Here is a 27,397-nt window from a genome sequence, read left to right as displayed (position 1 = left end):
ATATATATATATATATATATATATATTTTATACCTTCTAATCTTATACTATTTCTCTTACTCTTAGCTACATCAAGTGCTTGCACCTGATGAGTGTCTTCCAGCCACGAAACGCGTAGAGCTGCCATATATTATGTTTCTGGTTATATATATTACTGTACAAGCTAACATCCAATATCATATTCCTGGATCATTGAAACCAGAGGTTTTTGCAGGCAGTATCATCCAATACATGTTTAACAGTATTGCTTTTTTGGTGCACTCTGGAAACTATTGTTTCCCATATCATGTGATATTCCAACATTAATTAAGATGTACTGTATTATCCTTTGTATTATTCTATTATGTTTTTATATTTCTTTACATGATGTATTCTAATTGTACTTTATGGCAATTAATAAATTCCAACTTTGTTCACCAATTTATTCCTTTGCAACCACGTGCCTCAATTAAAGTCCCACCCCCTTGCCCCTCCCCCTTTTTGACACATATCACATATGGTTCAAGCTGAGGTGTGGAACGCACGCTGGTCGGCCATTTTGTCTGATACCGGAAGTAACATTACCACCATGCGAAACACATTGGGGACTTGGCTCTCATGTATGGGAACACATTACCTATAAATACTTGGTGGGCTGCAGTGGAGGGACCCCCCAGACGATGTCAAAGGAGACGAAACGCATCAGAAAGGACTCCACTGCTGCCATTTGTTTTTAGAAAAAGCGCTGTTATTAACCTGCCAAATGTAAATTTCCTACTTTATTCAATTTTATCACATATCCAAAACGGAATTATGCTATGTGGCCCTTTTTGTTCTCCCCACTTTAAATCCATCCTCTGCATCCACGTACATCGGGTTACCACTTTTCAGGAGATACATTACTACAGCCATCTACCATCCTGAGGATAGCCGTATGTTCCTGTGGGAGCCACCAAGGATTCCAGTGCCCAGACCCATTGGTTGTTTACACAACACAAGCCCGTTTGACTCACAGAACATACGCTCTTGTGAGTTCAAACGCTCCGGTAAGCCTCACAGTTTTTGGTGGTGGTATTTTTCACTTCAACAATATACCCTGCTCACCGCGGTGATTTTCATATGAAGTTTTTTAATACATTTCATATGGAAATTTGAACTATATTTTGAGTAACTTTTCACTGGAATTTTTCTTGAAAGTCATCACCAGTCACAGTGTTTCTCATTTTTGTATTTTTTATTAATGATCATTGGTGTTTAGTACCTTTGTGTCCGATATTTGTGTTCAATCACGTACTATACATAAGCGCTACACTATTTTGTATTCATCTGCATTGCATTTATCTAATTTGCTGTGTTAGCTGCTATTTTTTCTAGGCAGCGCAGAATTAGGCCCCTTCAGGTCCGCCTGAATTGGGCCGTTCAGGTCCGCCTGTCAGTTTTGACGGCGGACCTGAACAGGCGCTCCATGTTAGCCTATGGAGTGACGGATGTCAGCGGAGACATGTCCGCTGACATCCGACCCAGTACGATCCGCTGAAAGCAGACGGATGGCCCTACGTCCAGATCCGTCACTGGCGGATCGGGTGAGATCTGATGAAAAGGGACACGCTGTCCATTTTCATCCGATCCCTCCATAGGCAGCAGCGGCACCTGACAAGCCCCTCCCCGCTCAGTGAGCAGAGAGGGACCTGTTATCCGCCGGCTCAGCGGAGATGAACGGACTGATCTCCCACTGAGCCGGCGGACCGAGGCGGGCTCCATGGAAACGGAGTCCGCCTCGTGTGAACGAGGCCTTATTTGTTACACTAAGCTGCTGTTACATATCTGTTTTGTTTCACTGATCCCCACCTGTTGTCCTCTCTGGTCCATCCCAGGTGATGTTACACCTGGGATTGACAGAAGAGGAGGGCCAGTGGGGATCAGCGCAGTACAATTAAGTATGCTTCTCTGCACCGCTCTGCAGATACATCTACAGTACACAATTCAACTAATTTGCTCACCTTGCTACAACATTTTCTCCTATGAAATCAACAGCCACTGATGAGGGAGGCAGGAAGTTTCTCCCACACTGCGCACCCTCTTCTAGTCCTGCAATGCCCTCTGCATTGACGTCACAGGAGCTGGGACTATAGGAGAGGCATTTGGTGTCAATTTACCCTAAAAGTACTCACTGTCAGTCAGTGCGCATGGTACCTCCATTCTGCAAATATACTGTACATCTGTTACAATGGTGAATTGCGGCGGAACCTTTGGGGACTCTCAGTTGAGAAACCCTAGTTTAGGATGCTTTGGGCATGTTTAACCTCTTCAGCCCCGGAAGGACTTCCCCCCCTTAATGACCAGGCCATTTTTACGGCACTGCGTTGCTTTAACTGACAATTGTGCGGTCACGCGACGCTGTACCCAAACAAAATTATTAGTAATTAAGTATTTGATCACCTCTGCGGTTTTTATTTTTTGCGCTATAAACAAAAAAAGGCCGACAATTTTGAAAAAAAAGAGATCTGACCCCAAATGACACTTTTTGGGGACCAGTGACATTATTACATTAATTAGTGCTATAAAAATGCACTGATCAATGTATAAATGACACTGGCAGGGGAGGGGTTAATGCTAGGGGGTAATCAAGGGGTTAAATGTGTTCCCAGGGTGTGTTCTAACTGTAGGGCGGATGGGCTACCAGGGACATGACAGAGATAGCTGTTCCCGATCACTGGGAACAGAAGATCTCTGCCATATCATCTGGCACAACTTGTTTACATAGGCAGATTCCCGTTCTGCCTCTGTATACCGCAATCGTGGGTCACCGGTGGACATCGTGTCCACCGGACCCGTGGGCACGCTCCCGCTGCACACGGCTGGCGGGCACGCCTGGTATCCCCTGTGCAAAGACCGATGTATACCTACAGCGGTTTGCGCAGGAGAGCCGACCTGCTGCAGTATAATGACGGTGGCTGGTCGGCAAGCGGCTAAAGTGTATCTAAATCCAAGAGCAAAAATGTTATATGTTGCAGTTTACCGATCCTTTGATGTGGTTTCCTTTTTTCACTGTTTTGTACTTTATCTTCACCTGATGATCCTGCAATTAACACGCTTACTCACTGTACTGTACTGCATCTATGGAGGGGTAATGTTGACAGCCTAAGCCCCCTTTCACACGGGGCAGATCTGCTGGACGGACTCCGCTAGCTCAGCATGGGATCGCTCTGTTGATCCTCGCTGAGCAGGCGGATGACAGGTCCGTCTCCGCTCACTGTGCAGGGGCAGACCTGTCAGAGCCCCATTCTCCTCTATGGGGAGATCAGATAAAAATGGACAGCTTGTCCATTTTTATCAGATTCCATCCGATACCATCCGCTGAATGGATGGAGAACGTATCACCAGCCGCCTGTTTTCAGCGGATTTTGTCGAATCGGATGGCAGGCGGGTGTGAGCGGACACATTTCCGCTGACATTCGCCTGCCCATAGTAGTCAATGGGTGGCCCGCTTGGATCCACCTGAAACACAGACGGGTGGATCTGAGCAGGCTGATCTTGTGAAAGGGGCCTAGGGCAAGAAGTGTGTTAGGACTACTAAACCACCCTTTCCCCATCTCCGTAACAAATTGGGAGGTGTTCTGTAGGTTCCAGAGGTAACCTAGGAGGGGCTGATAAAACGCTTTAGGTAGGATTTTAGTACAGCAGAGGCACTGTCTTGTCAGCACATTACTAGAAGTTATAAGCTCACTTGATTTCTGGGGCTCAACAATATTAAAGTGGTTCTTGTTTGTTTGCTACCAATGTCATGTATAGTTCATTTATTTCATCTGTAGATTTTCCAGAATTTGAGATCCTGCTTGGAGAGTTTGGAATTGAATTACTTGTCATCAAAGGATAAGCATCGCAGCTTGCAGCTACAAACATACAGGACAGGATGCCAAACAGTGGGCGAGTTTGATTTAGAAAGGTACGGGCAACATTTAATTTTTATATAAAGTTTCCTTGACAGTGTATTGTTAGCCTTCATTAAGGCAACTCTGCATTGATATAAAATTAAGCAAAGCATACACAGGCTGTATAGCAGGCACCTGCTCTGAACTTTACCATGTTCCCTTTTGCCTTACTTTTCTGCCAGAGCCCTATCAACACGCCAATACTTCCAGATATATTCCCATAAGCCTTTTAAAAAACAGTGCACCGTGCCAAAGTAGCCAACTGCCAGGCCCAAACACTATCACATGAGGAGGGGCCCTTATCAGACACTGACTTTCAGAAAATCAGTATTTGCATTGGAACTGGGGGTACAGCAGTGGTAGATTAGGGCAGCAGGGAACATCGTTGTATTGTGCCTATTATAAAGCCACCGTGATTTGGTTATTTTAGGTTGGTACAGAGATTCACCAACCAGATATTTTGTTTTTTAAAAACAGACACTTCTGCAAGTTAATACTTCAAGTAGAACTTTACCCTCTAAATCAAAATTGACCGTTTTTAATCCTTAGGCTACTAGCACTAGTAAATGGGTAGGAAATTATATCATATATACTTGTTTTAAACTTTTTTTTTATATTTCTTCAGTTACTTCCTGGTTTCAAGGCTTAGGCAAATGATGTAATACATCCCAGGAGGGGAGGAGGATTTATTTTCTAGCTAAGCACATCTTCCTGCCTGCATGCCTGATCTAAGGGCAGATGGATTTCAGGAAGTACATGCTATATGAATCATCTGCCCTTATACAAAGCCAGAAATGCTAGGGGGTGTTTTTCAAAATGATTTCCCAGCAAAATAAAATATAGAGACATAGACGGATGGACAAGTTGGCTTTGAATATTAAAGTGGTTCTAAAGGCTCAAGGTTTTTTACCTTCATGCATATGCATGAAGGTAAAATACCTTTTCTGTGCAGCAGCCCCCCCCCTAATACTTACCTGAGCCCCATCTCGATCCAATGATGTATATGACAAGCTAAGCTCTCTGGGGACGCTCCCTTCCCATTGGCTCCTGCTTCTGTCAATCACAGCCAGTGAACCAATGAGAAGAGAGAGGGGCCGGAGCTGAGCCACAGCTCTGTGTGTGAATGGGCATGCTGCTCACTCTGGGGGCACTCGGCAGCAGGGAGGGGCCAGGAGCGCCGGCGGGGGACCTGAGAAGAGGAGAGTCGGGGCTGCTTTATGCAAAACCACTGCACAGAGCAGGTAAGTATGACATGTTTGTTATTTAAAAAGAATACAATTGCCTTTACTATCACTTTAAAAATGTATTAATTATCATGTTTGGTTTGTGATGCTCAAATGCAGTGTAGTTCTCTTTTCAGTACACTGTATTTTTTACTTCTGAGAATTGGCATGGCTGTTTCTGGAGTCTTTGTGAGTGCAGTACATTTGTTGTACCAGAAATTGCATGGACCAAATTTCATCACCTGGCCACTGACACGTATTACTTATGTGGTTTTTGACACACATTTATTACGTTAAATAGATGAAAAAAGACCAAAAATCTGATTTGCCATGCCCATAAAAGTGCAAATAAGAAAGTTATTTTACGAACATTTAACCTCAACCTAACACCTTCAACTTGACCCTGAGCTGAACTGACTTACTTTTCCGACCCTAATGCCGCGTACACACGATCCACACAAGATTCTGCCAGCAAAAGTCCGATGTGAGCTTTTGGTCGGAAATTCCGACCGTGTGTATGCTCTATTGGACTTTTGCTGGTGGAATTACTGCCAGCAAAAGATTGAGAACAGGTTCTCTATTTTCCTGTCTGAAAAGTTCCTATCAGAAATTCCCTTCGTCTGTATGCAATTTCGACACGCAAAAAACCACACATGCTGAGAATCAAGTACGAGACGGAAGCGCTCGGTCTGGTAAAACTAGCGTTCGTAATGGAGATAGCATAAATTTTTGGATCTTTCAATGCAGCGCATTCTTTCGTTCTTTATAATGCTAGAAGAATTAAGTTGTTTTGCTGCTGATATTCACACAAAGTTCTGACAAACTTATTTCTTTATTATTTCTTGTGATCTCCTTAATAATATTTTTAGTTTTTAAAGCCAGATCTCCATAATAAAAATGTTTAGAATTATTTTTTATAGTGATTTTTAAAATTTTTTTTTTCAAATCTTTATTTATATGATGGGCAAAGACACACGAAATACAACATCTCAAAGACATATATGGAAAAGATACCATATCTATATGTGAAGTGAAGAAAATTTTGTTTTTGACGCGTCGTGAAGGCGCACTGCAAATCCCTTTCCCACGCATCTGGGAAACGTAGGTGATGACCATCTGGTGGCGTAATCAGCAATTGATAGGTGGCCGATAAGGTGTGGGGCATAGCACCCTCCTCCAAACAATAGGTCTCTAAAGTGGTCAGAGTTTGATCGGGGTTACCAGGTAGGGGTATTGATTTAAGGAAATGACAAAGTTGAAGAGCCCTCCAATAGTGAAAGAGATCATCTGGATTCATAAGATCAGTCACAGATGGCCACTTTCCATTTACAAGAAAGTGGGAGCCTTGGAAATATCCCGCCGTCTTCAGGGAGCAAAAGATGGGACCTGTGTATCCCGGAACAAACTCTGGGGTTCCCAATATCGGGCGGAGTGGGGAATCTAGTGATGCAAGGCTAGAGCGTGTAAAGAGAGTCGAGCATATTCGCGTCGTTGTACCTATCAGGGGGTGATTCTTCACGTCTCTTGGCAGTGAGTTATGACACCAAGAGGCCCTGTTCAGGGGTATGTCACACTGGGTCTGTTCAAATCAGGTCCATTTTCGTGGAGTGGTGACGGTTCCAGTCGATAAGTCTGGTCAGATGAGTCGCTTGGTGGTATTTGCGGAGGTCTGGTACTGCCAATCCTCCATACAGCTTGGGCAACGTAAGCTGCCTTCTGCTGAGTCTAGGCCTTTTATGGGCCCATATGAAGTCGAAGAATAGAGCTCTGGTCTGGTCAAAGTAACTAGAGGGGATTGGGATCGAGAGGGCTTGGAGAAGAAAGAATTTGGGAAGAACGCACATCTTGAGGATATTGCATATCCCAAACCACGAATGTAGCCCCTTTTGCCATTTGTTAAGCAGAGCTCGAACATCTGCCAGCAGTGGGGGGAAATTCAGGGGGAATATCTGAGATATTTTGGGGGGGGATACGTGTACCAAGTATTTCAGGGCAGTATTTGTCCATTTAAATTTAAAACTGGCTTGAAGGGCTGTGAGAAGACGTGGGGAAATTCCTATGCCCATTGCTTCGGACATGCTGAAATTAATCTTCAAGTTCGAGAGACTACCATACATTTTAAATTCACTTAGAAGGTTTGGGAGAGAGACCACTGGATTGGTAAGTGAAAACAACATGTCGTCCGCGTATGCGGCAATCTTCTGTTGCGAGTCTCCCATAACCACTCCAGTGATGTCCGGGTTGGCTCGCACAGTACGCAGAAACGGTTCCAGGGACAGGGCGAAAAGGAGCGGAGATAAAGGGCACCCCTGGCGTGTTCCGTTCTTGATCTCAAAGGAGTCCGATAGAACCCCGTTGGCTCGGACAGGAGCTGAGGGGTCACCATAGATCGAGTTTATCCAACCTAGCATGGTGTTGCCCAGACTTATATTTTTCAGAACAGAGGTCATGAATTGCCAGTTCACCCTGTCAAAGGCCTTCTCCGTGTCCGTGCTTAAGAAAATGCAGGGAATCTTACTGTTATTGACCACATGTAGGAGGTTAAGGACTTTAATTGTGTTGTCCCTGGCCTCTCTGGTCGGAACAAATCCAACCTAGTTCAGATGGATCAGGGAAGGAAGGTAAAGTTGGATCCTAGTAGATAGTAATTTCGTGAAAATTTTTAGATCTGTGTTGAGTAGGGAAATCGGCCTATAGTTCCCACAGGCAGTAGGATCCTTCCCATCTGGGGATCACCGTGATATATGCCGAAAGAGTGTCTCGGGGAAATGTTATATCGGATCCCAATGAGTTGAAAAATTTGTGCATAAATTTCTCGAGGAACGGCAGTAGGATTTTATAGTATTGTGCGGTGAGTGGCCCCTATTGCTGACTGTATCTCCGCTTTGTTAATGGGTTCGTCAAGCAGTTCTCCCACTTCTGTGGGCAGTCTGGGCATGTCTGAATTGGTCAGATAGTCCTCGATCTGGGAATGTGGGGTAGCTGGGTTCTGCAGGTTGTAGAGGGACGCATAGAATTCTTTAAACTCTCTTACTATATTGCGTGGGAGTGTGGTCTCTTGGCCGGAGGACGCCGTAATATGAGGTATGTAATTTGCCAATACCTGATCTCTCAGGGATTTGGCTAGGAGCTTACCACATTTATTCCCAGATTTGTACGATACCCGACGACAGACCTGAATTGCGGCCTTAGCACGAAGTTGCATTAAGAGCGGTAATTTTTTTACGTAAAAGCAATATTTCCGTCTCCAGGGTAGGAGTCTGGGCATGCTTGTGTCGGCCTTCAGCAAGGTACAATTGGTTAAGAAGCGACGTCATCTGTTCGGAACACTGCCTCTTAATGCGTGATCCATGCTTAATGAGTACTCTGCAAATCACCGCCTTGTGGGCTTCCCACACAATGCCGGGATTACTCTCAGGAGTGTCATTGGTTTGAAAATAGCAGTCTAGCTCCCTGACTACGTCTTGAAGTACTTCTTTGTCCTGAAGGAGGCTTTCATTTAATCTCCAGGTCCTAGAAGTGAAAACATCAGTCAGGGCGTAGGACAATAGAACAGGGGCATGGTCAGACCATGTAATAGACCCAAGTAGTCAATCCTCGAATATTGTTTATGTGGTGCGGAGTAAAAGGTGTAATCCCTTTCAGTCGGGTGGATGAGTCTCCAGGCATCAATCAGTTGTGCCTTATGTAGCGAACGTGCAATGCGTTTCCTAATACCAGGTGTGATTGAGGAGTGTAGATGTATCTTCAGAAGGGATTAGTGGGTCATTGAAATCCCCACCTAGTAGCAGTGGGCCCCTAGAGAACTCTAACAATGTGTCTATCATTTTGGTGATAAAGTGTATAGTGATTTTTTTTCCTTTTTTTATTTAAATCAAGATCTCCTTTTTTTTTGATTATTTTAAAATTATTTTCTAGTGATCTCCATCATTTTTTTTATTATTAAGTTACCACAGCAACATTATTATCTTGTATTTTTTAACCTCAAGGAGGTTGGTGTCCCTTGTTAATTTGACATTGTATTTATGAAATGTACCTGCCTACTCACAAACAAACTGTCCTTTTTTAATAAAAACACATAGGCAAGTATTTGTTGAAAACAAAATTACCATTTATTCTGGGTCATAACAAAAGAAAGAGAGAAGGCAACCCTGGAGAAACTGCAGAAATTTGCAAAGCCTTTGTACCCCAGGGCACACATTAACTATTTGAAAAAGAAAATTGGTAGCCTGAGGAGTCCATACAATAGGGAGCCCTGGACTTCGAGAGTTTAGGAACAGCAGCAGATCACATATATATCCCCAGGCTGTGGTACTACAGCCCGTGTCTTCTGTCAGACCCGACTGAACCCAAGCCATGACTCTCTTGTCTTCCTTCCACGCTTCCCTGCACGCTGTGGCTTTGTTTGTCGAGTTATGGCAAGAGGTGGAGAAGGAGGAGGATGGACGAACTCAGAAAGGTGTGTATTTTCTGTCATTTGGCCGCTCAACCCCTTATTTAGGGTCTGTAAAATGATGTTCTCACATAAGAGGCATTGGCCCTCCTCCATTTCCTGCATTTTTGCTGCTGCCTCTTGAACACTGGGGGGGTTTCTCAGGGTCGCGTGAGCATCCCGAATGAGGGCAAGTGCTGCTTCCTCCACGTTCCTCCCCTTCATGGGCCTTTTGGGTGGAAGGCGGAGGGGAGGGACCTGGGATTGGGTCAGTCCACTGGGCCTGGCCACCTCCTGGCTGCCACTTCCCCCTGGCACCTCCTGGCTGCCACATTCCAGACCCTCATCCTGGCTGAGGCTTTCCTGTGTATAAAAAAGGGACATAGTTTTAGTTTTTGCTTCATCAATCACACACAATTTTCAGCTCATGACTGTTGCAAATTGAATGTTAATAAATAGAAGACTATCATTCTGACCCCAGCATTTTTCATTCTTGGCCCAATCATTTTTGGTCACTACTGTCTATTGATATGTAAAACACTTTTTGTTCAATCATTAATGTCTTATCAAAATAACATCTAGTTAACATCATTAATTTTAGGACAAGAAATATGTAGAAAAATACTATACCTGCCTCAAGCTGGGCTTCTCCACTTCTTCCTGGATGGAAGGCCCAGGTCGGTCCTCAGAAGCCTCAGCTGGGAGGGAAGGAAGTGTGGAAAGTGATTTTTTTTTTTATATTTATTTCAATGTTTTTTTATTAAAAGTAAGAAGATACACAACGGTAGTAAATTTAACATAAATGGACACATACATTTCTCAGGTCTACATAGCAATAAGAACACTGTTACATTAATGATACTTGGAAGAACGATCTAAAAAATCATCAACTATAGATCACTTAATACCAGAGAGTGCCTCTGGTAAGCACCCTAAGATGTAAGAACAGAGAACAGTCATAATGCAAAAGTTGGCAAATACAAAGTAGGTCCATATTGAACCAAAGTAGCTTTAAAACGTATAACGCACTGTGGGGAATGTATTGTAAATAGCTATTTCACAATAGGGGGTAGTCGGAAGGGACAGTAAGGGAGGGAGAGGAACCTTGGATAGGAGATTACAGGGAAGCCCCACTAGTCAAATTCCTGAGAATAAGATCACAATAATAGGGAAGGTGTGGAAAAGTGATGACCTCACTTCAGTCTGGTCTTCCAAAAACCGCATTTTGTTGTAGTACCACAGACTGGGTACATACACGTCCTCTGCTGCTGCTCCTGACCTCTGGGATGCCAGGACCTTATTACGCTCCTTCTTGTTACCAAATTTCCTGTCCAAAAATCGCGTGCGCGTGGCGCTTGGCGCCAATCACCCTATTTAAACTGTCAGCACATTTGGCCCGGTGCTGTCCGATCTGCAGCTCCCAGTATCCCTGCTCCTGCTTACCTGTCTGAACGTCTGATCTCCTGATTACCCGGCTTGCACTTTGGATTATCCTTTGTCTTCTGTCTGCATCTGCCCCTGGCCTGTCTTGACTACGAACCTGCCTGCTCCTCTGTACTACGCTGCCCGCCTGTTGCCGACCCTGCCTGTGACCCAACCTGCCTACTCCGCTCCTGCTTTGCACCTTCTGCCTGTGCTTCAGCTGTCTGGTGATCTCCCAGCCACCTTCACCGGGATCCTCCTGATGCTGACCCTGCCCTCATACCACTCTGTGCTCCCGTGCCTCCTGTCCATACTACCAGGGGCCAGGAACCAGATACGTAAGGGAGGTCTTCCCCTGCTATATCGGGCTCATTGGTTAGGTACGTGGAAGTCTGACATCCCCATTTTGAATCCCAATTTTTGTGCATCTTCAAAATTTGGCTTTTACAGGGGTGACATCACCCCATCTGATGAAGGCAATATGAACACAGTTTTGACATACTAATGTCTGATATTGCCTTCACTTTTTGCACGTTGAACTTTGTAAGTTCCAGAGTTGTGTATGTTATAGTTTGAAACATGCCTGTTAAAGCAAAATATAAAACTAAAAATGTCAAACTTAATTAAACAAAGATGTATTTTTGGTGGAAAAATGTTTTACAACGCACATGTGAATGTGCACGGAGTAAAAGTTTTTATACTCAACAATGTGTGGCTTCTTCTTTCAATGCTCAATACCAGTTTTTGTATGAAGTTGGTGTTTACAGTGACAATGGGGGTTATTTAATAAAGCAAAATCCACTTGGCACTACAAGTGCACTAGGAGAACCTAGGAGACAGCTAAAAGAAACACAAGCAGTAAATCAAATTCAAGATGATTTCAGATCAAAATAATTTTATATTTTATAAAAGAATCAAAAATTTGCTGGCATAGCAATGGCCCCCCTACCCGTAAAATAGTCCAGATACTTTGGCCGCACATCATGGACGCTTTGGGTGGGCAAGCCAGGACAGCCAGCTTCCAGGGCCGTCATTGTATTTATGTCCTGAATTGTGGCCTCAGGCCCAACTGAGGCCACATAATTTGGAGCATTTCTCCTTAAATAATTATGTAGAATACAGAATGCTAGCACTATGTGATTCAGTTTATACTCCGCCATGTTGATTGCCATAAGGAATAGGTGGAACCGGCTGACCATTATACCAAACGCATTCCCCACCACTCTTCTGGCCCTGGCCAGCCGGTAATTAAAAACCCTTTTCTCCGGGATGAGGATCCTCTGGGGGAATGGCCTCATCAGATGTTCACCCAGACCAAATGCTTCATCTGCGACAAACACAAATGGGAGTCCTTCCACGTTCTCTTCAGCAGGTGGCAATCCCAAGCCACCACTCTGGAGACGTCGGTAGAACTCAGTCTGGGCAAAGACTCCACCATCCGACATCCGGCCATTCTTCTCCATGTCCACATATAAAAACTCATATGTCGCCGACACCACCACCATCAACACGATACTATGAAACCCCTTATAGTTAAAAATAGTATGACCCTGAGTGGGGTGGTGGGACGATGTGGACATGTTTCCCATCGATTGCCCCTCCGCAGTTGGGAAAGTCCCACCGCTTGGCAAACTGGTAGGCCACAGTCGGCCATTCCTATGGCATTGAAGGAAACTGTGGAGTCAAACCAGAAAAAAAAAAATTGTACTTTTTGCACATAACATTGCAAGCAGATTAGACACAAACATTCTTGGCCAACATCAGTATAACATTTATTTTAAGGAGTATTTAAAGACAAAAAGATAAGGTACACTTACAGATTCCTCACCCCCTCTGATGACCCATTATAAAAATTTTGGGGGGGTTCTAGGTCAGTTTGGGACCCAAAAAAAAACCTCTGGCACTCTGCCTGAATTTAAGGACAACAATAACATTTGTACACATTTTAGGGAGTGTTTAGGGTAAAGCACTACTATGGAGCTGACAAAATACAAGTGACCAGGCTAGGTGTATATGGGCCCAGGATAGCATGCTGGATAGGTTAGTGAAGGCAAACACGCATGACGGACAAAAAAGGAGCATTAAAAACTTCCAGTATGCATGAGGGAAAAGGGGACATTCACAGCATATTACAATCATGGTAATTAGGGAATGATGAAAGAAATACAATACATTAGCAAACATTAAATACATAGAATGTGATAATAAAGGAGAAAACTTACCTTAATATAGTCCTTCTCCAGGACCTGTATGATGGCAGAACAGGTCTCTGGAATAATGATCCCCAGAGCCTGGGGGGAGATGCCTGTTGAGAACTTCAGGTCCTGCAGGCTTCTCCCTGTCGCCAAGTACCGCAATGTGGTGACTAGCCTCTGTTTGGGAGTGATGGGGACAGCAAAGCCAACAGACGGTTAAAAAACAGGGCCCGTCATCTGGAGAAAATTCCTGAAATCATTAGGATTATTCTCCTGGATCTTCCGCAACAAAGGCATATGACAGAATTGGTCATTCTGGAGCAACCAATTCTTGGTCCATGAACTCCTCCCCACCCTGTTCATGGAGTGGGCTTGGGTCAAAACAAGAACCCCAACACCAAGCCCCCGCACAGCAACGAACTCTACGATGAGTACGTAACCGCAACATGGCTTCAAAGCGGTCGGCTGGTCAGAACGAACGAGCTAACAAAAAGCAATGAAAAACAGAAAGATCTGAGAAGAGCAAGCTGAAAATCAGAAATGAGCGGACAAGAACGCACTGAAAAACAAATACATACTATAATAATAATAATAATAATAATAATACGCGCTGAAACCCAGATGCAAACTGACTACACGCACTGAAGAACAGATACAAACCCACAAGCACAAACTGAAGAGCAGTAACGATCTGAAAAGCACAAGGCTAAAAAGCGCGAATCGTCTCTCACCAAACTTCTACTAACACAAGATAAACACGAGATTAGCAGAAATAGCCCAATGGGTGGCGCACTTCGTATGGAACTTCCCTTTTCTAGTGCCGTCGTACGTGTTGTACGTCACCGCGTTCTTGACGGTCGAAAGTTCAGAGAACTTTTGTGTGACCGTGTGTATGCAAGCCAAGCTTGAGCGGAATTCCGTCGGAAAAACCATCCAAGGTTTTTCCGAGAAAATTCCGATCATGTGTACGCGGCATTAATTTACTTTTTTTTTACTTGTGTTAAAAAAGTTCAATACAGCACTTTTTTCCATGATCCAGCTCTGCCTTTTCTGTCCTCGTCTGAACCTGGTTGCCACCCCCATGTCTGGTTTGAATGATGCTCATTCAGCCACAGTTTGTATGTCCAGGGAGTCAATAACTCACCCTGTGGAAAAAAGTTAATTTTATTTTTAGTCATGAACACAAAGATAGTAAAAAAAGAAAACATACACCTTCACTAGTGGGCCATTGCCTGAGGTAGCAAGGTTCAATGGATCAGTGCCAAGCCTCAAAATGAACAAATTGTTAAAACGCTTTCCTAATTTTGTTTCCCTCTTATGATCACCTCTGGACATGTGTGTCTAAATACGGTACATCAAGAGTACTCTAGGGGTAGCAGGTGCAGGGGATCGTGCATGGAGTCAGAAGGCTCTTTTTATGTCAGGAAACTTGATACCATTTCTATATTCACTGTTTATTGCCCCTGTAAGTTAAAATATATTTTTAAATATAAAAGCACATCCTATTTGTTTTCAAGAGCTTTCTAGCAGCATTTTTTTTACTATATAAGTACAGAAGGGTCAGAGCTTGCAGAAAAGGACATCATTCAGGTTTGCCTAGGGCAGTGTGATATTTAAACATAACACAAGTAGCAATTTTGCATTAATAGTTTATCCTAGAAAGAAAGAAAATAAATTGCAGAGAAACATGCCACAGTTTGTCTGATTGTTGTAAATCCACTTGTCAACCACAATGCATAAGTGGAAGTGGTTTTATGGGGTTATGGCTGAAGCCATCAGCCATAGCCCTGGAATTTTGTTTTCAGCTGGCGATTCTCTTTCTCATGAAAGATGTCAGAGCAGCTAATTAGCTTTCAGAAGCAGCAGGGGGTGTGTTCCCCTCCTGCCGCTCACTGGTGTTTCTCGGGCTTACAGTCCTTACCGGCAAGCCTGGGAAACAATCAGACGTTTGCGTGGTTGGTTACAGAGGTGAACAGAGACCAGATTGTCTCTGATCACCTCTATGATCTATGAGGACCAGAGCAACGTTGTGAGGTCACTTTCAGTCTAGGGCAGAAGTAAACAATTTTTTTTTTTTTTTAAGCACAAGACCAAACATTTTTGGGATCTTTTGCTTTCAAAAGATAGAGGAAAGATTTGCAGTTCTTATAGGGAAAAAAAAGAGGACCTGTCAGTTTACATTCCTTGTAATAGGAAAAAAATGATTACAAAAAAAAAAAAATTAAGGGACAGTGTAAAAATAAAAAATAAAATAAAGAAAAAAAAATGTAAAGTACGCGCAGAAGCAAATGCATACGTAAGTCGCGCACGCATATGTAAGCGGTGTTCGCACCACACATGAGGTATCGCCACAAACGTTAGAGGGAGACCAATATTTCTAGCACTAGACCTCCTCTAACTCTGCCAAGTAAGCTGTAAAATTTTTTAAAGTGTTGCCTATGGAGATTTTTAAGTATCGTAGTTTCTCACCACTCCATGAGCGTGCACAAATTTTTAAGCATGACATGTTAGGTATCTATTTATTTAGCGTAAGATCATCTTTTATTATTTACCAAAAATTAGGTTATATATTGTGTTTTTTTATATATATATATATATATTTTTTGCATTACAATTCATTAAAGTGTTTTTTTCCAAAAACATTGTATTTGAAAAACCACTGCGTAAATACCATGTGACATAAAAAATTTGCAGCAATCGCCATTTTATTCTCTAGGGTCTCTGTTAAAATTATATATCATAATATTGTATGTATATATATATATATATATATATATATATATATATATAAAATGTTTGGGGGTTCTAACTAAGTATGTTTCCAGCAAACTTGTAAACAAAAAGTGCCAGGAAAGGCCTGTAGCTGAAGTGGATATGCTGTACATAAACAATTTATTTCAGAGAAGTGGAGGGACAGATTTATAGACTGGGCATGCTGTTAGAAGATATCCAAGAACAAATAAATAAAAACGATGGGAGCCTTACTGAATCTCTACCTTCAATCAAGCCACATCAAGCATCTGTATCACCAAATGCAGAGGTACGAAAAGCACTGGTAAGGCCATTACTAATATATATAAGTGATATATATATAAATTAAAAATAATATATAAATGATAAATTATAAAAGCTAACTTTTTTTTGCCTACTTTTTTAGATGAGCTATCCTTGAAGCACCAATCCTGATGCAGGGTGTTTATGTGTTTGCAATTACATCGCAATTAGCCCACATTCTGGTAGTCCATTTGGAATTAGGATGCAAGCCTGTACCTGAGAAATACTAGGTTTTCACAAGGCCCACTGCGTGAAAAAGTGTTGTAAATTAGGTGTTACAATTTATAGAGAAATATTATACATTCTAATAATGTGAGACAAAAAAATCATGTTAGTAATTGTATTACATTCTGCCTAGCTTGAAATGACACCTAACGTTTATGGAGTATCTCTACACAGTGTCCAAAATCTTATAAGCAGTAAAATAACCTTCAAAGGGTCCATGCACACTGGCTTAAAAATCGCTGCTTCTACAGGAGTTTTTGTGTTCTGTTTGTAGAAGCAGCTCAATGTTATCCTATGTGTCTATGCACATTAGGACGATTACAGGCATAGTTTAGGCTCAAATTTTATAGACTGGAAAAAAAAAAAAAAACCTTCTGGTTTGCGTTTCTGATTGGAGCTTTCTGGCAGAAAAAACGCAAAACACTTCTAAACTCACCTAAACTATGTATAAAAAAATGCTCTTTCCTGACACAGCATTACAGCATATACGTATGGGTAGGCTCCGCCCCCTGCCCTATTCCAGGACCAGTTTTACTATAAAAGTAAGTCTCCTCCCTACAGGCCACATTCTCTTTTTTTTCCCTCACTGCTACAGCCTGTTATGCCACTGCTGAAAGCAGGATTTTTCTTTTCCCTCACCTTGCTGGATTGATCTGGCCAAGCCGCACAGGTTCAAGCCCCTCCTGTGACGAAGCTCCTCGCTGTACAGGCAGACATGAACGCCTATAGGGGGATACCTCCCCCCCCTTAAGATCCAGGATAAGGGGGTCGATGGTATCTGGTCTCTAGAGATTGCTCCTTCTTCATGACTCAATGGATGGACACTCATTGGACTTCCGGTTGGACCATGAAGCATGCAGGTGGTAAGGCACCACATGGTGCACAAATCTATAGTATTCAGTTACTGCTGTAAGCATATGTCACACATGAAATTTTCTGGGCTGTCCATAGTGTCAGTCGGTTTACTAATGCCTCACAGGTTGTGGTTTGTGTCTGCATATTGCTAATGCTGATAGCAGGTGTGCTGGGCTGAAGCCTTCCTATTAACTCAGCAAGGCCTGGCCCTACAAGCTTGACTTATTGTCTGCAGGTATGCTGTTAGCTTGCATCACTGAAAGCGTATATCACATATGTGAATCTTACTGGCTGTCCATAGTGCCATTCTGTTTACTAATGCTTCATAGGTTGTGCCTGTAGTATTGCTAATGCTTGGGCTGATTTCAGGTGGTGCTGAGCCTTTCCTATCAACGCAGGGCCTGGCAGGTAGGTATATTCCATATCCTAAAAGAGTGCACATTATGGGCATAATGGATTGTAAATCTCTCCAGCCCTCAACACAAACACCACTTCTCAGGAAAAGGAGAGTCAGCCTGCTTCTGCAACAGGGACAGGTCCTCTTTAACCCTGAAGGAACCACTATGTATTTAACTGCTAGAAGAGGCAGACCAAGGAAATCGCTACAAAAATCATAGTGGACTGGTGGTAACTGGTGTGTCGGCCAAAATGCAAAACCAAGTTGCAGGCCAGAGGCAGTGGGAAATGGGCAGAGACTAAAAAGGCCTACATTCACTAATGATTTCATACCAAGCCTAAAGCAAAACAGCTGTGTTTATTTTTATTTTTTTAATTGGAAAACCAACTTTATTGAAAAAATATATGCATGGTACATAAAATAATGTAAGCCAACGTGGCCAGAACAGTAGTACATACATGAGCACATTAAGTTATCTGCGTGATATAAGGTGAAATATCCACCGGACATGAAGCCAGTACACAATCAGGAAGAAGGGAGGAAAGGGGGAGAGGAGGGAGGAAAGGGGGAGAGGAGGGAGGGAAATGAGAGCTGAACATAAATCAGCTTCTTATATGGGAGAGTGTCATTAATTTCTTTTTTCCAGCACTGGATTGTAGGGGGTAGGGCCTGCATCCAATTACGGGCTATCGCTTTTCTCACTAAGAAGAGCGTTTCATGTAGAAAGGTACAAAGGGGTTTGTCAGCGTCTAAGTCTGGCAGCAGACCGAGTAGACGCATCTTTGGGTCTAGGGTAGCAGGAGAGCCCATTGGATCGTGCAGGAAGTGTATCACTTGTATCCAGTATGCTTGGATAGTTGGGCAGGACCATATAAGGTGATAGAAAGAGCCTGGGGTGTGGTCACATAGACGGCATCCTGGATTATACATGGGTTTGAAACGCGCTATCCTCTGAGGAGTCAGATATGTCCTATGTATAATATACGACTGTGTGAGGCGGTCCGACAGTTTAGGGGAAACTTTTTTCACATCTTCCAAGATCTCATCCCAATCCTCATCCTCAATTATTCCAACGTCCACCTCCCATTTAGTCTTAGCAGTATAAGCCAAGGCTATGGTGTTGGGAAGACGGATGGCAGAGTAGAGGGTGGAGATTAGTTTGGCTGGTTCAGCACCTATGATCATGTGAACTATGGAGGGGACTGTCAGGGATGGGTTGGAACCAGCAAACTGAGTTTGTATAGCATGGCGGAGTTGTAAGTACCTGAAAAGGAGGTGATTGGGAAGTGAGAATTCATCTTTTAGCATTTGGAATGTTTTAAGTCCCGTAGTGGTCATGATCTGGTGTATATACAAGATCCCATTACATATCCAAACTGCGGGGTCTGGGATGGACAATAGTTCAGGCAGGCGTTTGTTGAACCAGAGGGGGGTGTGGGAGTGAACCTGTGGAATCCCGAGTTTTTGTAGTGCCAACCGCCATACCCTCCGGTGGTGTGTCAACATGCCTGCTTTGTGTTGGGGGGTACGTCCTGTCAATGGGGCCCTTAGGACTGACTGAAGTGGGGTATGGGCTGGGTTATCAGGGTGTTCACAGAGTAGTAGCTGGTATCTTGGTAGCTCAGTTTTGTCAAAATGATAGAAGTGGGATAGTTGGGAGGCAAGATAATAGTCCTGAAAATCTGGAAGAGCAACTCCTCCCAATGTCACTGGGTTCTTCAGTATTCTCCAAGATAATTTGTGTCTGCTGTGTCCCCATATAAACGAATTAAGAATAGATTCAATCATTTTGAAAAATGTTTGTGATATATACAGGGGAGCATGCCACACGAAGAAGTATCATTTTGACTCGACTGACGCGTCCCATAACACCCAGGGGTAGTCGAGCTCAATTTTGTGTCTTAGTCTTGATCAGGGTATACAGGGGTTCAATATTCAAGAGTGTGTAGTCTGTGAGCGATATAGTACCTTGCACTCCATGGTACTTGATTAAAGAGACCCTGGGGAGAGTCGGGGGGGGGGGGGATGGTCAATCTGAAGGATCTGGGATTTAGACCAATTTATGCTTAGGCCCGAGTGGTTACCAATACGTTCTATGGAGTGGAGTGCTGCAAGGAGGGAGGGATCTGAGTCTGCCAAGTAGAGGAGCGTATCGTCTGCATACATCCCAATCTTTTCTTCCAGAGTCCCTATCTTGAGGCCTCGAATATTGGTGTCCGCATGAACCATAATGGCCAACGGCTTCACAGCCAATGCGTACAGCATGGGGGAAAGGGGCAGCCTTGTCAGGTCCCTCTCTCCAGCGGGAATTGGTCGGAGAGTCAGCCATTTACAAACACCTTGGCCTTCAGGGATTGATACAGGAGCTGAACCCAGCGAATAAAGTTAGGGCCAAGTCCAAATCTCGAGAGGCACTCCCATAGGTAGTTCCACTCCACGGAATCGAAGGCCTTGGTGTCTAGAGCCACCACGACCCTCGAGCCAATTTCATCATGGGACCCCTGAATGTTCATAAATAGGCGGCAAATATTCATAGCAGTGTTCTTCCCTGGCATAAAGCTTGTCTAATCAGGGTGGATCAGGGAAAGAATGACCTGGTTAAGGAGGGAGGCCAGTATTTTAATGTCAACTTGTAGTAAGGAAATGGGTCTATATGATTCCGGGTATTTAGGGTCCTTACCAGGCTTAGGGATTACTACAATTTGGGCTTCTCTCATAGCGGGGGGTAGGATTCCCGTATCAAATATGGATTTGTATAGGTCATGAAGTTTAGGGGTTAAAATTTCAGAGTAGGTGGCATAAAATTCAAGTGGTAAGCCATCTGATCTTGGGGCCTTAGATGTAGCCAGACAGGATATAGCCTCGGAGATATCTTCCTTAGTAATGGGAGCTTCCAAGAGTTCACGTTGGGCATCAGTCAATCTAGGGAATTCAATTCTCGCTAAGTAATCTTTGGTATCTTGGGGAGTGTGAGTGACCCGGGAGGTGTAGAGTGCGCGATAGAATCTCGCAAATTCCTCCGCTACTTGTTGCGGATCAGTGACGTCGTTCCCCTGGGGGTCAGTCAACGACACCACCACTGGGTGAAGTGAATCTAAGTGAGCAAGATATGCAAGGAGTTTGCCCAATCTCTCTCCGTACTCAAATACCCTTTGCCTACAGAAAAAGATGCGTTGCTTGGCCTTCTCAATATGTAACTGGGAGACCTGTCGCGTCTGAATCTTGAGATTGTTGGCAGTGCTGGGCGAGGGGTCCCAGTGGAATGCCTCCTCCAGCACCTGTAGGTGTTCTGTATCCTGTTGGACAATGAGTTTCGATGATCGCTTAAGTCTGTTGATATGTGTGGAGAGCAGGGAGCGGGCGTGGAGCTTAAACGTCTCCCACACTATGTCATATGTGGCCGACTCCTTGTTGGCTGTAAAATAGTATTGCAATTCCGTGGGGATGTCATCCTGGTCCTGCAGAGCAGTCAGCCAAAACGGGTTTAACCACCAAGGAGGAGCAGGGGAGGCCTTCAGGAGCTGAATCGTAATCCAGTAAGGGGCGTGATCCGAGAGTATTCTCGGAGCAAAACCCACATCTCCCAGTTTAGGTGTCAGGGTCTTTGAAATTATAATGAAATCGATTCGTGACATTGTGTTATGGCTGGCTGAGAAACATGAAAAGACTTTAGCGTGTGGGTGTTTGTGGCGCCAAGTGTCTACAAGAGCAAAGTCAGTCAGTATTTGGTGTAGTTTGGTATGGGCCGGGGGGGTCTAGGGGGAGGTCCGGTGCGCCCATTCGGTCTAGAGCGGGAATGAGGGTCATATTAAAGTCCCCCATCCACACTGCCGGTACAGAGGTGTATTGTGCCATAAAGGCAAGGCCCTCCTTAATTACAAGTGAGTTGTATGGGGGGGGACATAGCAGGCTAGTATCAGGATAGGGGATCTATTAATAGTGGCATGTATAAACACATATCTGCCCTGCCAGTCCGTCTGGAGCAGCACTAGGTCAAAAGGAACCCTTTTAGCTGTGTTTATTTAAAGGCAACCTCTACCTCAGAAGCAGTTGGCCAGGGAGTCTTTATCAGACTGGCCAGATGGGTCAGCCTTAGCTTGCTTCTAGGAAATTGCTATGGCAAGTTGGCATATCAGAAGCAAAAAGTAAATGTTTTAACTCTGTCCAAACTGACTGTGTGGATCTTTATTGCAATAATGCTCAGGTACTAAGCTAATCAACTAAGTCGTTTAAAAGGTACCTCTGCCTCAGAAGCAGCCGGCCAAACAGGCTTCATCAGATTAGCCAGGTGTGCCATTCTGCCAGAAGAAAAGCAATATCCTTTGCAGAGACCCTGGGACAGCGAATGGATCTGGAGATGAAGGTTCATACTACTATTAAGTAGTGTTTTGTGACCTGCAGTGGAGCTCACTTATGTAACCAGACTGTCAGGACCCCAGACAAGATAAAAGCAGGGCTCTGGTTAGTGATAAACTCCCTATGATGGCGGATCCTAGAGTGAAAATGAAGTAGCCAGTGATGCAGTTCAGCCACTGTGGATACAAGACTGTATGCTGTTTCTCTGGTAGTCCGTTGTGGTCAGTTAATCCTTATGACTCATCCCACAAGTATCAATACCGCTTTTAAATCAGGGTGATGACTGACTGTTCAAGTTGGATCCGGTGATATCTAGAAGGGGGATTAATCCCTTGTGTTAATCACCAATGGCCAGGATAGCCAAAAGGCAAAGTAATAAAGACTGAATGACAGGTTAAACCTGGGAAAACTATAGAGGAGAAAAAAGAATCAATAATTATCTTTATTTGTCTACCTAAACCCAAGTCGCCCAGTAGGGTCAGCTGACAGAATTTTATGTAAAATCTGAGCTTTAGGATCCGTGGGTCCTGTGCATTAAGGAAGCCATTGGAATTTTTCATTCCTCTCCTCCAACTCATTGCATTCCCTCCATGATGCATTAGAGCACAAGGGTTGTGACTGCATGTTAAGTCAGTAGGATTTGGTCAACAAGCAGAAGGATTAGGATCTAAAATCGCATATGGCATCATTGCAATCAATCTCTCCAGCCATCAGTAAGGCTTGGCTTCCACAAATCTTTCCCCATTATTTCCAAGGAGTATTGTTAATAGTGGTGCGACTTCAAATCGCAGCGACTGCAAAGTAGTTTACCGATGAAGCCGGCCGCGGTAGCGATGTATCTCAGAACGAGGCCTGGAGCGCAGATGGAGAGCAGGAGCACAGCCGTGACGTCACTGGTAGGCGACATGTTTCCTGAGCGTACGAGCTACGATATTCTGGTAGCCGCGCTCCTTCATCAAGCTATAGAGGGATCGTGTTACTGGCTTAAATGGATGAAGGGGGGAGGGAGGGGCCATGGTAAACACATTGAAAAGCAAATGCAAATTCATATACAAGTATGCGGGGGATATCTTAAAACGAAGATAAATTGAGCAATGAACAATTATTTAAAAATGAGCAATTATTTAGAAAAATTAGCAATTTTAAAAAATAATGAGCAATTATTTGAAAGAAATGGGCAATTATTTAAAAACACTCTCAGGGTCGCAGTGCAATACACCAAGTAAATATAAAATAATAAAAAGTAATGAGAAAATATTGGAAACAATAGGTAGAGAGAGATATATGTACCTATCTCTCTATGCACAATATAGGCAATACATATATTTGTATATATATATGAAAGAATGAGGTCACAATAAAATACTGGGGGGGGGTGGAGGAGAAATAAAAATAAGAAAAAAAATAAATTTAGAAATAAAGATAAAAATAAAAATACACTCAGCACTATAGTAAGCAATATAGTACGGTTCAGCCAAATATATGCGCATGAGTACTATTACATACTCATGCGCATATATTTGGCTGAACCAAGAGTTGCAGTGGTCGCAGACTGAAGTCCTTCCGAAAATGCATCAAATGGAGCCTCAGCTATGCTGGAAAGACTCAGCAAAATGGCAAAATGGGGAAGGTCCTATCTTTGTTGTCGAAGGAATGCAAGACTAGTCAACCTCTGTCAGAGATATCTCCAGTTAGGTCTGCCAGCCCTTTAGGTTTGGGTTCCTAGAACTTCCTGCCAGACGGCGTAAGGTACAAAACCGTTGGATGTCAAGGGATGGTCCCCAAACCAACAAACCGTTCAAGGGTTCGGCAACAAATAGGAGCGATCAGATCAAGATGTTGATTTGATAGTAACTTTGGTGGCTTCCCAGAGGGGGAAGCAATGAAACTTCTGACATCCAGCTGGGTCTGCAGATTAGCAATATGTATATTGAACAAACCTAATAGTCTCCAGGATCCTTATCTTCAGGATCCACAGTCATACAGTGGTGATGAGGGCAATAATTGCCCGGTGGCTTGCAAGCCATGATATCTGCGGGTACAGTCTCAGATCCGAGAACCTCCTATTCTCCTTTCTGAGATCCAACACCTCATACAGCATGGCCAATAGTATCTTCCAAAGTCAGACAAGTTATATCCAGATACTGGAGACCAAGAAGTGAAGGCTCACATGGAGGTCTCACATTTAATGTTAGTGTTTTAGTGTTTGAAATCTTATGTAAGTCAGGGCGCCTACTCCAAAACTTCAAGTACATTAGAGCAGGGGAAACCCTACAGAATTTAAAGGATGGAATCTTCTGTTCCATACTGTAAGGATTGAATTGTATACAAGTAAGCCTAGAGACGGCATTAAAGGATAGATGAGGATCAGTCGTGTCCTCACTCTCTGGGAACCAGTAACTGTTGCATATCTTGGCAAACCATATCCGAAAGACCTGGGCAGGTTGTTCGTTCCCCCTGGGGTCTTCCAAATAGTGTGGGACATATTGTCTCACTCTACATTCAGAGGGATAAGACATCCTCAATATGGCCAGTAAAACTGAAGAAGTATTTTGTATGATAGATAGATAGATAGATAGGTATGGCGCTGCTCTTATTAAGAGGTGACCTACAACCTCTAAATACTTGAGGGGTGTGTGTCACGGGTGCATTTAGTGCAAAAAGTGACAATAAAAGTGCATAAAATAAATATTTGTATATTCACAAAAATCCACAAAAAAATCCTACTGTGTAAACTACCTAACCGCTTATATATAATGCATATTGTTATGTTCAAACGAAAACACAATCCTGTGCAAAACCTGCAATTCAAAGTGCATTTCTGTGCAAAAAATCCAACATATATGACTGGTGTATATTGTTTCTGTGAAACTGGGTTCAGAAATATGCATATACCGTCCGCAGCCTCCCTGGCGGTGTTCCCGAGTGTGGCTCGGGGTTAAATTTCAGTTCCATTAGCGGTAACCCTGAGCCACACTCGGGATTACATTGCAGGATCCTGGTGCGGCGTTACTTACCTTGTCCCCAGGATCCTGCGATGTCCCCCGCTGTGTCTGCGGGCTGTGTCTCCTCTGAAGCCTCTCCATGCCAGGCTCCGTTCCCTGTGAGCGCCGCGACGCACGGGGGCGGAGCCTGGCGGCAAATTCCTGGCGGCAAATTCCAAAAAATGTAAGAAACCATAACACATACAGTACTGTAATCTTATTAAGATTACAGTACTGTATGAAATTATTTCACATCCCTTTTGTCTCTAGTGCTTTGTCCAGTGCCCTGCATGCAGTTTTATGTTATATATACTGTTCTGCCTGGAAACTATAGAGGTTGTAGGTCACCTCTTAATAAGAGCAGCGCCATACCTATCCCCTCTTTTTCACATTTCTTCTAAATTCACCTTATGGTGAATTTATTGATAGAGGCTGCAGCTCCTCATTTTTTATTTTCACCATAAGCGCGGGGGTCTAATAATTTTTTCACGTACTCCTAGCACATGCCCACATATCTATTTTAATATATCAAAATATAAAATGTTATTTAACCACTTCAATACCGGGCACTTATACACCTTCCTGCCCAGACCAATTTTCAGCTTTCAGCGTTGTCGCACTTTGAATGACAATTGCGCGGTCATGCTACACTGTACCCAAACTAAATTTTTATCATTTTGTTCCCACAAATAGAGCTTTCTTTTGGTGGTATTTGATCACCTCTGCGGTTTTTATTTTTTGCTAAACAAATAAAAAAAGACTGAAAATTTTGAAAAAGTAAAAGTTTTGCTTTTGTTTCTGTTAAAAAAATTTGTAAATAAGCAAGTCTTCTCTTTCACTGATGGGCACTGATAAGGCAGCACTGATAGGCACTGATAAGGCGGCACCGATGAGGTGGCAGCAATGAGTGGGCACTGGTAGGCTGCACTGATGGGTGGCACTGATATGCAGCACTGATGGGCACTGATAGGAGACACTGATGGGCACTGAAAGGCTGCAAAGATGGGTTCTTATGGGTGGCACTGATATGCGGCACTGCTGGGCACTTATAGGTGGCACTGATAGGCATCCCTGGTGGCACTGGCAGTGGTAGGCATTGTGAGTGGGCACTGATTGGCAGCTGCCTGGGCACAGATTAGTATTTCCCTGGGGGTCTAGAGGCATACTTGGTGGTCCAGTGTGGATGGCCATCCTGGTGGTCCTGGGCAGCTTCCCTGGTGGTCCTGGGTGGGATCCGAGGGGGGGCTGTGCTGATAAACAATCAGCACAGACCCCCCTGTCAGGAGAGCAGCCGATCGGCTCTCCTCTACTCTACGGCTCACTCTCTGTCAGACGCGAGTGAGGAAAAGCCGATCATCGGCTCTTCCTATTTACATCGTGATCAGCAGTGATTGGACACGGCTGATCACGTGGTAAAGAATCTCCGTCAGAGACTCTTTACCTAGATCGGAGTTGCAGTGTGTCAGAATGACACAATGCAACAACGATCGCCGCGATGCGCGCCCCCGGGGGCGCACAGCGGCTTAATATCCTGATCACGTCATATGACGTCCGGTCAGGATATTGAAACCACTTTGCCGCCATCATTCTGCTATATGGCGGGCGGCAAGTGGTTAAAAATAAATAAAAGAATATTAGAATTCTACATAAAATTCCTAAAACACTGTACCTGATGGGATTATGGACAATACGGCCCTAGGGAAAAAACTGCTTTAAGCGATTAACTGTGTAGAAAACTCCTGCGCTGTCAGAGGAATCCTATACTAAGGGGACACTGCTGCAACACACAAGGCTGCTCCAAAACAGACAAAACAATAATAGACTAAAAGAATGGTGGCTGCGCTGTGATGAGAAGGGAAGGAGAGGGGGTGGGGGTGGGGGCTATACTAAATAGATAACAAATAGATAACAAATGACCTAAAATATAAATAATATAAAAGCGTGCTCACAAATGTATAAATATACACACAAACAAACAACCCTAGATGATGTATACAAAATCTTGTGATCAAACCAAAATGAAAAATAAAAATAAAAATAAGCTGGGAGTGTATACCAGCAAAGAATGTGCAGGGGTATGTGAGTCTGCTAAAGAGGAAACATAAATCCGAAATCTATCATAATATCATAAAAAAGTTCACCAATGACATTACTAAAGCCATGTATATATAAATAAAATAAAATAATCAACTGCTAATATATGTATACACGTGATTGATAGAAAAAAATAAATCCAGAATAAATATACATAAGTATGAAGAAGTCACGTGACGTGACGATACGCGTCAGGAGCACGGGACGCTGCCACTCACTAGCTGGATGTGACGAGCTCGGCGCTCGTGG

At 43.6% G+C, this 27,397-nt stretch overlaps 1 protein-coding gene across 1 annotated transcript in view; it reads left to right on the top strand.

The window, feature by feature from the left end:
- AKNAD1 (AKNA domain containing 1) overlaps nt 1–27,397 on the top strand; it is a 211,139-nt gene that overhangs the window by 76,476 nt on the left and 107,266 nt on the right. Inside the window, exons 4-5 of the mRNA XM_073592935.1 lie at nt 3,792–3,925; nt 16,085–16,238. Coding sequence (XP_073449036.1) covers nt 3,792–3,925; nt 16,085–16,238 — 288 coding nt within the window. The remainder of the gene's footprint in view (nt 1–3,791; nt 3,926–16,084; nt 16,239–27,397) is intronic.

The sequence above is a fragment of the Aquarana catesbeiana genome, linkage group LG07, assembly GCF_042186555.1.
Source record: "Aquarana catesbeiana isolate 2022-GZ linkage group LG07, ASM4218655v1, whole genome shotgun sequence".
NCBI lineage: Eukaryota > Metazoa > Chordata > Amphibia > Anura > Ranidae > Aquarana > Aquarana catesbeiana.
This window is presented reverse-complemented; position numbering and strand designations above follow the sequence as displayed.